At 38.3% G+C, this 16,395-nt stretch overlaps 1 protein-coding gene and 1 pseudogene across 1 annotated transcript in view; one reads left to right on the plus strand and one right to left on the minus strand.

Annotated features, from left to right (window-relative positions):
• SNX27 (sorting nexin 27) overlaps nucleotides 1-16,395 on the minus strand; it is a 76,540-nt gene that overhangs the window by 21,660 nt on the left and 38,485 nt on the right. The window contains exons 3-5 of the mRNA XM_072766512.1: nucleotides 5,465-5,657; nucleotides 3,252-3,316; nucleotides 814-918 (exon numbers count right to left, since the gene is read on the minus strand). Of these exons, the coding sequence (XP_072622613.1) occupies nucleotides 814-918; nucleotides 3,252-3,316; nucleotides 5,465-5,657 (363 nt within the window). The remainder of the gene's footprint in view (nucleotides 1-813; nucleotides 919-3,251; nucleotides 3,317-5,464; nucleotides 5,658-16,395) is intronic.
• LOC112907790 (calcyclin-binding protein pseudogene) lies at nucleotides 14,804-15,599 on the plus strand (annotated as a pseudogene).

Raw genomic sequence — 16,395 nt, forward strand, 5'->3', positions numbered from 1 at the left:
AGATTACTTTATATTAAAACAAACATAAAAACCAAGCCTCGTTTAGATCTAGATTTTAACAAATCAACTATAAAAAATCATTTTCAGACAGCTGGGAAAATTTGACAATGGATTAGTTAATGCCAAGGAAATACTGTTAACTTTTTTTTTAAGATTTTATTTATTTATTCATGAGAGACAGAGAGAGAGAGAGAGAGAATGAGAGAGAGAGGCAGAGACACAGGCAGAGGGAGAAGCAGGCTCCATGCAGGGAGCCCGACGTGGGACTCGATCCCGGATCTCCAGGATCCCATCCTGGGCTGAAGGCAGCGCTAAACTGCTGAGCCACCCGGGCTACTGTCAATTTTTTAGGTCTGATCATGGCTTTGTGTTTATATAAGAATGTCCTTATTTTTTTTAGAGATTTATACTGAAATATACACAGGCCCAATAAAAATGGAATCTGCTTTAAAATATTTAAACAAAGGAAAAGGAAAAAAGAAGATATAATGCAAATGTGGCAAAATCTTGATGATTATTAAATATGAATGATGCAAAAATGGAGGTTCTGTTCTGTTTTCATGTATGTTAAAACTTTTTACAATTAAAATGAGGGCTAATCACAACCACTCTGGCCCAGGATATATACTGTATCTTTCTTTCAAGGAGAGCAAAGTACTTTCACATTAATAATAACATCAGTGATAGTAGCTAACATTTAATAAACTTATTACATAGACAGTCTAAGCATTTTGTATGTACTAACTCATGTAATCCATCTTCCGTAGCTTTAAGCCATCTAATGATGAGTCTACTTGTTCAAGTCTAATTTACCTGGTATACTTGGTCTGTAGTACTGTTCTTTTTAACCCTGACCGTAACAGTCGTTCCATCTGGTAGTGCTACTCTCAGCTCTACGTCGGAGACACCATTGTAGTTCTGGGGGAAAAGACAGACAGAATTTATGAGCCAGCATATCCTCATTCTCCTTGTAACATGCTAGCTAAGCAATAATCTAAACATGTTCCAATGAAAAGGGGGGGAAGAAGACACCTTAAAGTCAATATATTTTATAAATCAAAGAGCTGAATTCAGGCTACAGCAGATGTTGTTAACCTTTAAAAAGAAGACGGAGGAAAGAAATGTTAAAGCCAATGTGTTCACATTCTATTTATTTATTTATTTATTTATTTATTTATTTATTTATTTATGATTTTATTTATTTATTTATGATTTTATTTATTTATTCATAGACACACACACAGAGAGGCAGAGACACAGGCAGAGGGAGAAGCAGGCTCCATGCAGGGATCCTGATGTGGGACTTGATCCCTGGTCTTCAGGATCACACCCCAGGCTGCAGGCGGCGCCAAACTGCTGCACCACTGGGGCTGCCCGTGTTCACATTTTAAACAGAACACTTGTGTAAAGCAGTTTAGGTCAAACACCCAGGGAGAGATTTTTTACTTACTTCCAAACACTGGGAACTTGCAAATGAGAAAAGGATACAACTGAAAGCAGTAGTTTTGACAAATAATTCTCTGGGTTTAAATGGTTACACATGCTAAACTGGTTCAAGTAGTAACCCAAGCTCCTTTCTGAACCCTGAAGTCATCATGACACCTCTGACAGGAAAAATTGATGAAATGCAGGAAATCTGAGTTAATGTAACGCCCAATTTTCTTCCAGGGAAGAGTAAACAAGTCTTATCCCTTAATTCAAAAGATCCTTCTTTCTTATTGCTTTTGATGATTAACAGAATTTTTTTAAAGATTTTATTTATTTGATGAGAGAGAGCACAAGCAGGCAGAGAGAGAGAGGGAGAAGCAGACTTCCTGCTGAGTTAGGATCATGATCTGAGCCAAAGGCAGACACTTAAATGACTGAGTCACTCAGGCACCCCCCAGACTTCTTTTAAGTAGGCTCCATGCCCAGCATAGAGCCCAATTTGGGGCTTGAACTCATGACTCTGAGAACAAGACCTGAGCTGGAAGAAAAAAAAAAAAGACCTGAGCTGAGGTCAAGAACTGGATGCTTAACCAACTGACCCATCCAGGTGCCCTTCTTCTAACGGATATTTGACCTTCTAAGTTTTATTAGCAAGAAACAACTATTTAAGAGCAAGTCCACCTTCATTTACCACTTAAAAAATTTTTATCATCTAAAACCTAGATTAGTTGTCCTAAGCATTACTCATTATATACCCTTGTCTGAAAGAAACTTATAATCTAGCTGGGAAAATAAGACATATACATATAAACTAATTAGCAGATTACACATTATTTAATATAGCAGCATTACATATTCATTCTTCTACTTAATAAATATTTATTAAGCACCTACAATATGCTTGTCATTGTGGTAAGGCATTGGGAATATAAAGATGACCAAGATTTAGCTCTTGTTCTTGAGTCTAATGTATAAGAGCACAGTGACCAGAGTTAACAATACTATACTATATACTTGAATTTTGCTAGGAGGGTAGATCTTAAGTGTTCTCACCAGACACAGACACACACGCACACACACACACACAGAAAAGAAAGAAAGAAAACAATAACTATGAGGTAATGGATATGTTCGCTAGCATGATTGTGGTGATCTTTCACAACGTATACATATATCATACAATGTATATACATACAACACCAAGTTGTATGCCTCAAATATAGATATTTTTTTAAGATTTTTAATTTATTTATTCATGAGAGACACACAGAGAGAGAGAGAGAGAGAGAGAGAGACAGAGGCAAAGGGAGAAGCAGGCTCCATGCAGAGAGCCCGATATGGGACTTGATCCCCTGTCTCCAAGATCACACCCTGGGCTGAAGGCAGCACTAAACCGCTGAGCCACCTAGGATGCCCAATATAGATGATTCTTATTTGTCAATTCTACCTGAATAAGAATGAAAAAAAAAAAAAAAGACTTAGCTCTTATCTATAGGTAATTCACAGTCTAGTGAACTAAAAATATAAAGTGATAATTTGATTAAATGTATAAAAAATTAGAGAATGAGAGAGCAACAAAGTGATGATTGAGTAGTCCTGACTATATAAGTTCTTGGTGGAATGGAAAACCAATGACTTGAGTATCAGAGAAGGCTTCAAAGAAAAGGTGAACCTAGCATTGGTCTTGAAAGACAAGCAAGATACAGAAGAAAGGGAAAGTTGAAAAAACAATCATATGGGGAATTTATGGCAATTCCATCTATAATTGATCTTATTTTCCTGCACTTGAAACCAAAGTGTAAACAGTCACTGAAGGGACTTACCTCATCGGATTCTGATAGGAATTCCTGCATGATGTCACTCTCACCAATGACTCGTATTGAGCACACTGTAGAAAATAAAAATAGAATCTGGCATGAGGCCCTAGAATCAAGACTTTAAAGTCAAGAACATATCAAGGTTTAAGTGTAAATCATTAGTAGCAGGCAATGCAGAGGTGGTATGCCATTCCTGACATATGACATGATAAGGCACAAGATTCTTATAAATATGAACTAGAAGAGGGGAATAAGAGGATGTTTAAAGATGAAGCTTCCTAAAAATATTTTTTAAAAGATTTATTTATTTACTTATGATAGACACACAGAGAGAGAGAGAGAGAGAGGCAGAGACACAGGCAGAGGGAGAAGCAGGCTCCATGCCAGGAGCCCGATGCGGCACTCGATCCCGGGACTCCAGGATCGCACCCTGGGCCAAAGGCAGATGTCAAACCACTGAGCCACCCAGGGATCCCCAAGCTTCCTAAAAATATTAAACATAGCCAAAGGAAGTTACCCCCAAAAAACAACACTAGAGTAAATCTAACTTTGTGATCTCATGTTAAGAACAAATCAGACAATAGAGCAAGGGTAAGGTCAATTAGGAATAAAGCAGGGACACCTGGGTGGCTTAGCAGTTTAGCGCCCTGCCTTCAGCCCAGGGCGTGATCTGGAGTCCTGGGATCGAATCCCACATCGGGCTCCCTGCATGGAGCCTGCTTCTCCCTCTGCCTGTGTCTCTGTCTCTCTCTCTGTGGTCTCTCATGAATAAATAAAATATTAAAAAAAAGTAATAAAGCAAACACAAAACTAAAATACAAAAGGAAAAATGTCTACTTGGCTTAGGAACCGGGACAGTCAGAGAACCATAAGCAGTTAAAACTACTTTGGAAAAAAAATGGATGGTTAATTAAGCACTAAGCTCAGCACATCTTCTCACCTCACTAACTTTAGCTTCAAAACAACAGGAAGGAAGGAAGGAAGGAAGGAAGGAAGGAAGGAAGGAAGGAAGGAAGGAAGGAAACAAGAAGGAAGGAAAGTAAGTAGGTAATTGTTTAAATTTAAGAAAATTAATTTCCTGACACTCTCATGTAGATATTGAGTTATACTGATGATTTTACTTCATTTTATTTAAAAATTTATATCCTTTTTCATTTCTCAAGGGCTATGTTTAGAGGCCATCCCATGTTAGAAGAAAGCTAAAAACACATAAAGTCTTACTACCTTCTACAGGGGAAATAGTTTTTCTTCAGGGATAAGGCTCTCTACTAAAGTTTAAAAAAAAATTCAGGGGCACCTGGGTGGCTCAGTCAGCTGAGCATCTTTGGCTCGGGTCCCCAGGACAGAGTCCCGCATTGGGCTCCCTGCTCAGCAGGGAGTCTCCTTCTCCCTCTCCCCTCCCCCCACTCATGCTCCCTCTTTCCCAAATAAATAAATAAAATCTTTAAAAAAAAACTCAACTAGGTCAATTAGTTCTTATACAAGGACATAATAAATATCACAAAGGACCATTATTCTATTAAATTAGTATTTTAAAGAAAAGCCTACTGCACAGATGACAAATTATATAACTCTGTAATATAGTGAAGCAAGATCTCTTCTCTGAGCCACAAAATGGACTATCTTATTCTGGAAATCTGGGTCATTTCTCCTTGCCTTTCAGATAAGCAAATGTTTCAGCATCCACATTCCAGACCTCTGATGTACTATCTGGAAGTCCTAAGATAACAAGTGAGTTTTAATACTTCAACCTATAACCTGCTTATATCAATGGGACCTTAGGTTACTTACAACTTGGCACCTGTAGGAGGAAAAACGAGTTTTCAAGTAGGATAGGCTAGTGAACTGAGAATCATTTTAATAAAAATGTTTTAAATACTGCCCACTTAGTTCCCATCAATTTAGCATGTTGATGAGTCTGTATGTGTCTGCTGGCAAATAATATAACCCTATAAATAATTAGGTCCCTAATGCACCAAAAACTACACATTTTTCTGTTGTTGTTAAGTGCTCAACAAGTCAGTGAAATAGGCTATTAATCCTTGTACTGGACATTTCAGTCTTGGCTTCAAAGCTCAGATCATTCAACACTGATGGTCAGATATATGATTGGCTTTCACTACTGAGTTTCAGGAAATTTAGCAAAGAAGTTTAGGAGTTGCAACACATACCTAGACTCTATGTCTATTTAAAATAGTAGAGTTTAATAGCCAGCTTACCTTTTTCTAGATATTCCTCCAACCCCCGACGTCGGGCATCTAGTTGCTGTTCTGATAAAGAAAATGGCCACTTCCCTGGAAGTCGGGGAAATGTAAAGTTGGCAAACTCTCTCTTCAGGTTCTGATGTAGGATGGCAAACTCCCGGTACCGCTTAGAACACAGCTGCCTCCCTGCCATATAAACATTGTATACCTGGTGAGGGGAAAGAACAAAAAAAAAAAAAAAAAGAAAGAAAGAAAGAAAGAAAAGAAAAGAAAAAAAAAGCCTACTTACTACAAATTAAATCACAGAATCATCTAAAATAAAACACAGACCGGTAACTGGTGAGGTATATTCTGCTATGTACTTAACAGACAATGTGTTCAAGATCATTGTAAAATAAGGCTAACTTTTAATTAACATGCCAGAAATGATATATGTACAAAAGAGTGCTACTCCTTTCAAGTGGCCCATAATCTTATTTTTGCTATTAAAGTCACCTCCGATACATTGTTTTAAATATCTTCAAAGGCAATTATCAGCTCTTAAGAGTGGACTTTTATTAGTGAGGACGTACTATAAAGCAATGTGACTGATACTTGTGTATAGCCCAAACATCCAGAGGAAGGTCTAAAAATGATCTAAGTAACAGTAGTATTTCGTTAGCAAAGTGTCTTTGTTGCAAAAACTCCTTTCCTGGGATCCCTGGGTGGCGCAGCAGTTTAGCGCCTGCCTTTGGCCCAGGGCGTGATCCTGGAGACCCGGGATCAAACCCCACGTCGAGCTCCCTGCATGGAGCTTGCTTCTCCCTCTGCCTATGTCTCTGCCTCTCTCTCTATGACTATCATGAATAAATAAATAAAATCTTAAAAAAAAAAAACAACTCCTTTCCTGAAGTCAGATATCTTTAGTTTTGTTCTTCCTTCCATCATTAAAACGGGGTTAACAAAAAGTTGAAGAATAAATGTATTATAAGGACCACCTTGTAATTACAAAGAATTAATAATCCTCATGAAGAAATGGTTAGAGATTTTTGTCTATTGTTCATAGATACATGCCAAGCTTCCAGAACAGGGTGTGGAACATAGCAGACACTCAGGAAATATTTGATGAAGAAATAAACGGATATACGTGAAATTCTTGAATATGTACCCTCATAAAGGAAAGTGAGAGAATGTGTAATCCAAAAACATCTAATAATTCCTCTGTATTCTTAGAACATAACAAATGAGGCAGAGATGGAAAAACAGGCCCCGAATCATATTTACTGGTTTTGCAAAAGTCATTCCAAATTTCAAATGTGCAAAAAACAGATCATCTACTCATGGAATCAAGAGTTAATCACCGAGAATGCATAGGCCAAAGCCTTTCCTTCAACGCTCAAGAAGTTATCTTTCCCATGCTTCTGTGATTTAGGAAGCATGAATTAAATGCAAACATAAAATAATTTATTCATTCAAGACTCCTCTCCCCTAATACCCCACCTATGATTCCTTCCTCAATTAAAAGCAGAGCCTCAAAAAAAAAAAAAAATAAAAAAAATAAAAAAAATAAAAGCAGAGCCTCTAATCACTATGCAACAGTCTCCAGAGAAGAGTATGATCCTGATCAATGAGCTTTCTTCCTGTGATTATCACTCAAAGTTGTAATTGTCATGGATCACATATATTATAAAGCATTCCAATCACTGCCTCCTGAAGTACAAATGCATAAAATGAAGAAGAGCATCCCCCTTAGAACAATACCACAGTTCTCTTCAGGGCCAGAAGTCTTAGAAAGTCTTATTCAGCCAACCTGGTCTTGTATACTTCCTTCTCAAACTAAGCTATCCAAATTTCTCAATAACAGCGTCATTCCTTTGCTTAAAAAGAAGTCTATAACACTAAGGGTGATATATATCAGCCTGAGTTCCTCATACTAGGAAGGAAGGGAGGGAGGTAAAACTAGTTAATGACACTTCAGTTCAAAGATATTCCTCAATGTCTTTTTCCAAAGAAGAGTAGAGTTAAGTCTTTGATAATGCACATGAAGACTATGACTGCATTTCTTCAAAGGTGATCATATGAGTGATCTCAAGTCCAGTAAAACATTTCCTTAGGGCAAAAAGAACCCTACAGCCTGAGAGGCCTTTGTGATAATTTCAACAAGAAACCTGAAAAGTTGATTCAACTTTCAATTTCTTATAAAGTGAGAAGAGTAACATCAAATAGACTTTCACTTAAGTCCTCACCAATCTCAATTTAAATGTGGCATCAAAGGGTACAGAAATATAAATAGTATGCCCTGATAGTCTTTTTTTTTTTTCTTTAAGATTTACTTATTTATTTGACACAGAGAGAAAGAGCACACAGAGGGAGAGGAAGAAGCAGACTCCCCAGTGAGCACGGAGCTCAACTGGGGCTTGATCCCAGGACCTCAAGATCATGACCCGAGCCAAAGGCAGATGCCCAACCGACTGAGCCACCCAGGCATCTGACAATTCTGTAGTACTTTGATGTAAATAGGAATGGCTTCCACAGGAGCCAAACCATTTTTAAATTAACTGTGCTTAGCAAATGAAAAACATACTAAAATAGGTACCAACAGAGACTGCATTGTTCTTCACTGGTCCTTAAAATTAACCAAGATCTATTAGTATTCCTATTTCCCTGGTTTGGACACACTCATTTGCAAAAAAAAAAAAAAAAGACTGGTTCACTTAATGCATTCTGGGATCTTTCCACTTGCATTTTTTTAAAAAAAGATTTTATTGGGGATCCCTGGGTGGCGCAGCGGTTTGGCGCCTGCCTTTGGCCCAGGGCGCGATCCTGGAGACCCGGGATCGAATCCCACGTCGGGCTCCCGGTGCATGGAGCCTGCTTCTCCCTCTGCCTGTGTCTCTGCCTCTCTCTCTCTGACTATCATAAATAAATAAAAATTAAAAAAAAATTAAAAAAAAAAAGATTTTATTTATTTATTCATGAGAGACCAGAGAGGCAGAGACACAGGCAGAGGGAGAAGCAAGCTCCCCACAGGGAGCCTGATGTGGGACTCCAGCCCAGGACCCCAGGATCACGATCTGAGCCAAAGACAGATGCTCAACCACTGAGCCACCTGGGTGCTTCCACCTTAATTTAAACCCTAAGACTGGCTGGCTTATAAATGGAATAGATGAAGTTAGTCTAGCTTGTGACAGTACACTGAATTTAATGATCACTGGTCACTTTCTGATCTGACTATATCCTATAAGACTTCAAAAGTCGGGGTGTTCACACTACAATGCCAGCTGTCTGAAGTAACAAATTTCTTTTTAATTTTTTTTGTTTCATACTAGTTTGTTTAGGGGTGCCATTTTCACTGCTAATAGATTTTATGTATTTCTCATATGCTTCTTCACTCATTAATTCATCCAATTCTTAAAGGTTACTGACTATTATCTTGACCACCCAATCATCTTCATAAAAGGGTATGTTGACAAGTACTGGGATTTCTGCAAGAGTTTCATTAATTTCAGTTGCTTCTCCTGATAGAGAATAGAGTTCACTAGCATTTTCCACACTTTCCAAAGCACCAAATTCATCATTTGTTCAATTTTGTCCCAACTTCAGGTTAAGACTACATTAAGCAACATCTACCAGAGTTTTCTGTGCAAAACTGCTGAATCTCACCCTTCCAATACCATTATCTGTTGCTACCCATTCATGTTTGTCTGTGAATATACACATGGAGAGCAGGCAGGACGTGGTGAGCTGGGAGGCAGCCCACAAGCTGAACCCAGCATGCTCAGCACCGCTCCTAGTGCCATCAACAAGTTTCAGTCCTCTTGAGTTCCTCTTTGCTTAGTAAGAACCCAAAAGGAAAATGGCATGAAGTATAGGTGGGGAAAGTGTAAAACTCATCTATCAGTGGTCTAATCTTGTTTCTCTGGATTCTGCAAGTCTAAGATTCAAAATTCATGGGATGCCTCGGTGGCTTAGCTGTTAAGTGTCTGCTTTTGACTCAGGGCGTGATCCTGGAGTCCTGGGATAGAGTCCCACATCGGGCTCCCTGCATGGAGCCTGCTTCTCCCTCTGCCTATGTCTCTGCCTCTCTTTCTGTGTCTCTTATGAATAAATAAAAATTTTTTAAAATTCAGCTTCAAAATAATTTCTAATATGTAAATGCTGAAAATTCATGCCATGCTGTTTCTCTCTCTAGCCTCACGATTTAATTCTATGTAATGAATGACAGAAGATGGTAACTGATACATTCTTTTCTTTCTCTTTTTTTTTTTTTTCTTTTCTTTCTTTCTCTTTTTCTTAAATAGGCTTCATGCCTAATGTGGGGCTTGAATTCACAACCTTGAGATCAAGTCTCGTGCTCTACTGAGCCAGTCAGGAGCCCTGTAACTGATAAAATCTTACAATGAGCACAACCCTAGTAACAGGGAAAGCAATTCTAGTAATATCTGGATTCTATTCCTCTGCATTCAGTAGGAAAACCAAAATCCCAGATATCAGAGATCTTCATTTTGTTAGTTCCTTAACCCCCACCTATAGATTTCTTAAGGCTTTTAAATGATAATGCCTCATCCTATATAGGTTCTGATATTCAAAAAGTTCTTATTTTCTCAAATCTCTAGTAACTGACAGGAATTGTGCTACTGAACACAAAAAGAGAATCTCCTTATATAATGCAAAAGTTATTAGGGAAAAAAAATAGCATGACGACATTTTGGCCATGGCAATACCACCACTCAGGTTCAGCTTCCAGAAGTAAAATATAAGCTGTCCTGGTTCCTACTATTGATCTGGATGAATCTTCAATGAACATTATGACCAACAAATTGTTTCCAACACCACCCTGCCATTTAATCTTATTTTTAGCTGAAAATTCATCTTTAAAAAGACTACATTATTTGCCATTCACAAGCTGCTTATTAAGCAAAAGGAAATACAGTACTCTTAGTTGATTTCTGGGTAAATCAGGGGAGATTTCTTAACTCAGGGATTTTTCCCAAAGGCTCCTTCTTGGAAATAAAAAAGCATAAAGGCCATGATATGCTCTTAAATAACTTAGGTTCCTTGTTTGTGCACACATGCACGCGAATGTGTTTTTCCCTAAGAAGGATTATAAATGGTCTCTGTTACTTTTTTTCTTTATTTGGACCGAACTGGATTAATCATAATCCTTGGTTCACAATACAGTCTCATTATGGCAAGCTCTTTATTTGGATATTTAATTAGTTATTCTTGGCCTTGTAAAAAGTGAACTGTAAGCTAAGACCCTGATAATTTCTAACCATAGTCTCCACCAACTTCATCATCCCCTCTCCCTGGTCCCCTGACCCCCTAAACTCAACCATGTTTATCATTCTCTTGCTTTTCTTTTTATTGTACTTTCCTGTATTTATATGTAATTCTTAAATTTGTACTTTATTTTAATTTTTAAGAGGTATTTTAGTTTTAATGCAATATTACAAAAAAAATTCTTGCCATTTGCAAAGACATGGATGGAACTAGAAGGTATTATGCTAAGCGAAATAAGTCAGAGAAAAATGTCATATGATTTCACTCTATATGGAATTTAAGAAACAAAACAGATGAACATGGGGGAAGGGAAGAAAAAATAAAGATAAAAATTGGGGGGGAGGCAAATTATAAGACACTGAACTCTAGGAAATAAACAGGGTTGCTGGGGGGGATAATAATGGGATAATTGGGTGAAGGGCAACAAGGAGGGCACTTGATGTAATGAGCACTGCGTGTTATATGCAACTGATGAATCACTAAATTCTACCTCTGAAACTAATTTTTTACAAAGGGGGTATTTTAGTTTTATAAAAAGGTTATCATGCAGAGTGAGACCTTCCATGGATTATCTTTTCCCTTAATCTCATCCACAATGTTACATACCTGTGTGGTTTATTCTGTTGTATGTAACAGCTTGTTGTTTTGTTATATAACAGCTTGTTGTTTTGTTATATATATATATATATATATATATTTAAAGATTTTATTTATTCACTCATGAGAGACACAGAGAGAAAGGCAAACACAGGCAGAGGGAGAAGCAGGCTCCAAGCAGGAAGCCCGATGTGGGACGGGATCCTGGGACCCCGGATCACACCCTGAGCCAAAGGTAGACACTCAACAGCTGAGCCACCCAGGTGTCCCTGTTGTTTTGCTTTTTAAGTCTCTGTTATCCCGCTGATGGCACTTCAGTTGTTGCCGGATTTTTGCGATCTTGAACAAATATTGCTATGAAATTGTACACATGCCCTCTGCTGTACATCTGTAAGAGATTCTCTTGGGTATACTCAAAGTAGAACTGCAAGGTTATAAAGTATGTGAATAACCAACCTAAAGAGATAATGTCAAACTATAAGCTAAAATGGTTACATCAGTTTATACTCCTTTCAGTAAACCATAAAAAGGTCCTGTTATTCTTGCCAATGGGGAATGAGTGTGAAAAGATTTCTCACTGTGGTCCTAATTTACATTTCTCTAACGTTTCATCTCATCATGTTGATCATCTCTTCACATATTTGGTCATGTAAGTGTCCTCTTCTGCAAAATACACATTCATATATGTTGCCCAGTACTACACCAAGTTTTTGTGCTTTTCTCATTGATTTGTAGAGTTCTTTATAAATTCTTGACAATCTTTTTCATGTGTGTATATTGTATCTTCTCCTGCGTCATTTGTCATCTCACTTTATTAAGTGACTTGATTTTTAAAAATTTCTCAGTTTTATGGAGTCTCATTTATCAATATTTTTAGTGCCATTGTTTTCTGTATTAAATTCTTATACCCAGAATCAATAACCTATTCACTTATACTTTCTACTACGAGATTCTAATTTTTTTATTTTGTCACTTAAGTCCTTAATCCATCTGGAATCAATTTTTCTAAATAGTATGAAGCAGGCTTCTATTGGTATTTCTTTTAAAATCAAGAATACTGAAAATCAAATTTAAATTGAATTACCTATAAATAAAAATATTCTGCTTTTATAGGATAATCTGGGAATTTTGAATGATCTGGAATTAACCTCCCACAGTAAACACCTAGAAAACTGGGGGAAAACATAGGAAACATCTATTTTTGGATACTGGATAACAGGCAACTAAGAACTGTGATTCCCTGAGAAAAGAGAAACAAACAGGATGAGCCGTAACCATAACCCAGGCTTTCTGTCTAGAGGTAACGCCTGCACTGCAGCTCAGACAGGGGCATCCAAACTGTGGCAACTTCACTGAGTTGTGGAGAAAAGAGTCTAGGTAGAGTTCAGAGAGGCCAAAGCAGGTAGGATTTGTAGGATAGAATACACAAGAGGAGGCAGCTAGAGACAAGAGTTCTAGAAACCTGCATAGGATCCCCTTGAATTCTGGTTAAATAGTAATTTGAACAAAGAACTATTAAGGGTGAGCTATAAAAATAACAATTACTGGAGTTCAAAGAGCATCTGGAATCATTTGACTTCCCTCCAGCTAGAATAAAGAGAACTCCCTTGAATCTCCAGGGCATTCAAAAGAATTCAAAAGGGTCGTGCTTTACAAGTAGAGGTGAATTAGCTCTGGAGTAAAAGCTACTCTATGCTCACCCTAAAAGAGCTTAAAAACAAACCTGAAAAGGGATCAAAGTAATCTGTAGGTAATTTAACTGCATGCCAGAATAAAAGAAAGAAAGAAAGAGAGAGAGAGAGAGAGAGAGAGAGAGAGAGAGAGAGAGAGAGAGAAGAAAGAAAGAAAGAAAGAAAGAAAGAAAGAAAGAAACATTCTTTTAAAGGAATATAACAAAATCTAATGCAGAATAACATTAAATTAACAGGGTCCAATATCACATCAAAAATTATCAGACATATAAAGAAGCATGAAAATTTGACCTATAAGCAGGAGAAAACTCCAGGCAGTAGAAACAGACTCAGAACAGACAGAAACAAAAGTAGTAGCAGACAAATATATCAAGCAGTTATCTTTGGCTGCTTCTATCTAGGATTTAGGAAACTGCAAGAACAGTAATCCCACACCAGATATAAGAGATTTCCCATGCACGTGCAAGTCTTCCCCCTGGGCCTCTTGTGCTCACAATAAAGACTAGGGACAGAGCAGGACACTAGAAATGGGCTACTGTGGCAGCCTAGGCATGAGAGAGGTGATTGGCAATTGTTGGGGGACAGACACAATGCCCTACCTATCTCCCCTAGACCCTTCTCTTCTATTAAGCAAAGCCTTAAGCCTTAAGGTGATGGGCAGCAAATCTTTTCATACAGAGGGCAACTGGCAAAGATCCACTGCTTCTGGAAAAAAGTAAAGCAAAACCCCTCTACTCCTTACTCCTGGTGAGAGGCAGGAAATTATTGTAGGCTCAAGTTCCTATACTGATACTAAGTAGAGGTCTGCTATAGCTGGGGAGGGACAAGCAAAAATTCCAAGACTAACCACAGACACACGGCAGAGTTTCACTGTGATAAGGAAGAAGGGCAGAAAAATGAAAAAAGCCTCACTCCCAAGACATAGGCAGAGAGTATCTGTAGACCTGTCTAAAATGGAAGCTGGCCCAGACAACAGAGAACCCCTACTACAAATCTGGTCTAAATAAAAAGCAAGAACAGTCCACCAGTGACGGAGAGGCAAAGACGGAGAGAACTTGTCTGTGGTGCAGGCATGCAGGCGTGGCTAAAAGCTGGGAGGGAAAGGTGAGCAGAACACAGAAAAACAGAGCCTCTAATCCCAGCCCCTACTCTAAGCACAAAGCAGCCTATTATTAAAGGGATTTGAAGCCTATGGCACAATAAAGGTACCAAAAGCCAAACAATACTCAAATTGAACCTACTGACTCAATCCCCTAACAGAAGACATATGCATATTTTTGGGTTTAAATACTATTTACTTCAGTCTCTACTTTTCTACACATGATGCCTGGAACTCAATCATATTTTATAGGACAAAAAAGGAAGACAAAAAAACCCCACTTATGTCAAGAGACAGGCAATCTCAGAGATAGTTAGGTGTCAAATCCATCAGACAGGGACCTTAAAATAACTATGATTCATACATTAGAAAATCTAATGGAAAAAGCAGACAACATGTATAAATAGATGGAGAATTTCAGAGGAAATGATAGAAGTAAAAAACTCAACATCAGAACTGAAGAATTTCTCTGACAAGCTCAACAGTAGATTAGACATAGCTGAGGAAATAATCAGTGAACTTGAAAATAGGGTAATAGGCCTGGGGGGAGGCAAGCCGGGTCTTGCTAGGTTGGGTGTGCATGCAAGTTTGGGCAATGTGACTCGTGCAGCTGGGGCCTATGTCCGGGTGAGCATGTTCTGTGCAGTGTTTACAGTTCTCTCCCCTGTGTGGTTGCAGCTTGGGCCTTGCCTGATCAGCTCAATCATGGCTTCAGCTTTGGAAGAGCTACAGAAGGATCTAGAAGAGGTGAAGGTACTTCTAGAAAAGGCCAATAGAAAAAGAGTATGTGATGCCCTTAAAGCTGAAAAATCCAAGATCAAGATAGAAATCAAGAACAAGATGCAGCAGAAATCACAGAGAAAGGCAGAACTTCTTGACAATGAGAAGCCAGCTGCTATGGTTGCTCCCGTTACAATAGGATATACAGTGGAAATTAGTAATTACAGATAGGATCAATCAGATAAATTTGTGAAAATTTAAATTACCTTAACTGGAGTTCAAGTCCCCACTGAGAATGTGCAAGTGCATCTCACAGAGAGGTGATTTGATCTTTTGGTAAAGAATCTAAATGGGAAGAGAGTTATTCCATGATAGTGAACAATTTCTTAAAACCCATCTCTGTGGAAGGCAGTTCAAAAAAAGTCAGGACAGATACAGTTCTTCTTTTATGTAGAAAGAAAGCAGAAAACACATAGTGGGACTATCTGACTCAGATTGAAAAAGAATGCAAAAAGAAAGAAAAGCCCTCCTATGACACTGAAACAGATCCTAGTGAGGGACTGATGAACCTGCTAAAAGAAATTTATGAAGATGGAAATGATCATATGAAGTGAACATCAAGAGAGAAGCAAGCCAAAGGAGACACAGAATTTTAAGACTCTTAAAGTCATTTTGGGAACTGTGATGTGGAAATATTGATGTTTCCAAAAAAGAAATGTTGGTGAGCTGCACGGATAAATTTGACAGATAACTACTTAACAGCTGCCTTCTAAGTAAAGACAGTGAATTCTCCCATTTCCTCCTGGAGGATTTATTTAAATAAAATATGCTTATTAAACATTTCCTCTAAAGATGGTTTCCTTAGTAATCTGGACATTTGTATTCTTGTGTGAAATGTAAAAAAGCATGTCTTGCCTAATGATAATGCCACATTGTGCATGTTTTTGTTCAGCTAAGAGGTAGAAAAGTTCTTGTTTGCCTATAAGTTCCTGAAAATCAGCTCCCACCAACGTAAGAGTAAGTAAAAATAAAACCTGAATTTTTGCATTAAAAAAAAACAAGGTAGGGACATCTGGGTGGCTCAGAGGTTGGGTGTCTGCCTTTGGCTCTGGTGTTATCCCAGGCCTCGGGATTGGGTTCCACATCGGCCTCTTTGCAAGGAGCCTGCTTCTCCCTCTGCCCATGTCTCTGCTCTCACACTCTCTCTCTCTGTATCTCTCATAAATAAATAAATAGGATCCTTTTTAAAAAAAGAAAACAAAACAGGGTAATAAAAATAAAGCAAAAAAAGAAAAAAAGAAAAAATAAATAAAGCATCCAAAAGCTGTAGGACAATATTGAACAGCCTAACATACATGTAATTGGAATCTCAGAAGGACAAGAGAAAAAGAACACAGTTTAAGAAATATCTGGTGAGGGCAGTCCTGGTGGCTCAGCGGTTTAGCGCCACCTTCAGCCCAGGGCATGATCCTGGAGACCCAAGATTGAGTCCCACGTCGGGCTCCCTGCATGGAGCCTGCTTCTCCCTCTGCCTGTGTCTCTGCCTCCCTCTCTCTCTCTCTGTGTGTGTGTCTCTC

This window comes from Vulpes vulpes, chromosome 8 (assembly GCF_048418805.1).
Source record: "Vulpes vulpes isolate BD-2025 chromosome 8, VulVul3, whole genome shotgun sequence".
NCBI lineage: Eukaryota > Metazoa > Chordata > Mammalia > Carnivora > Canidae > Vulpes > Vulpes vulpes.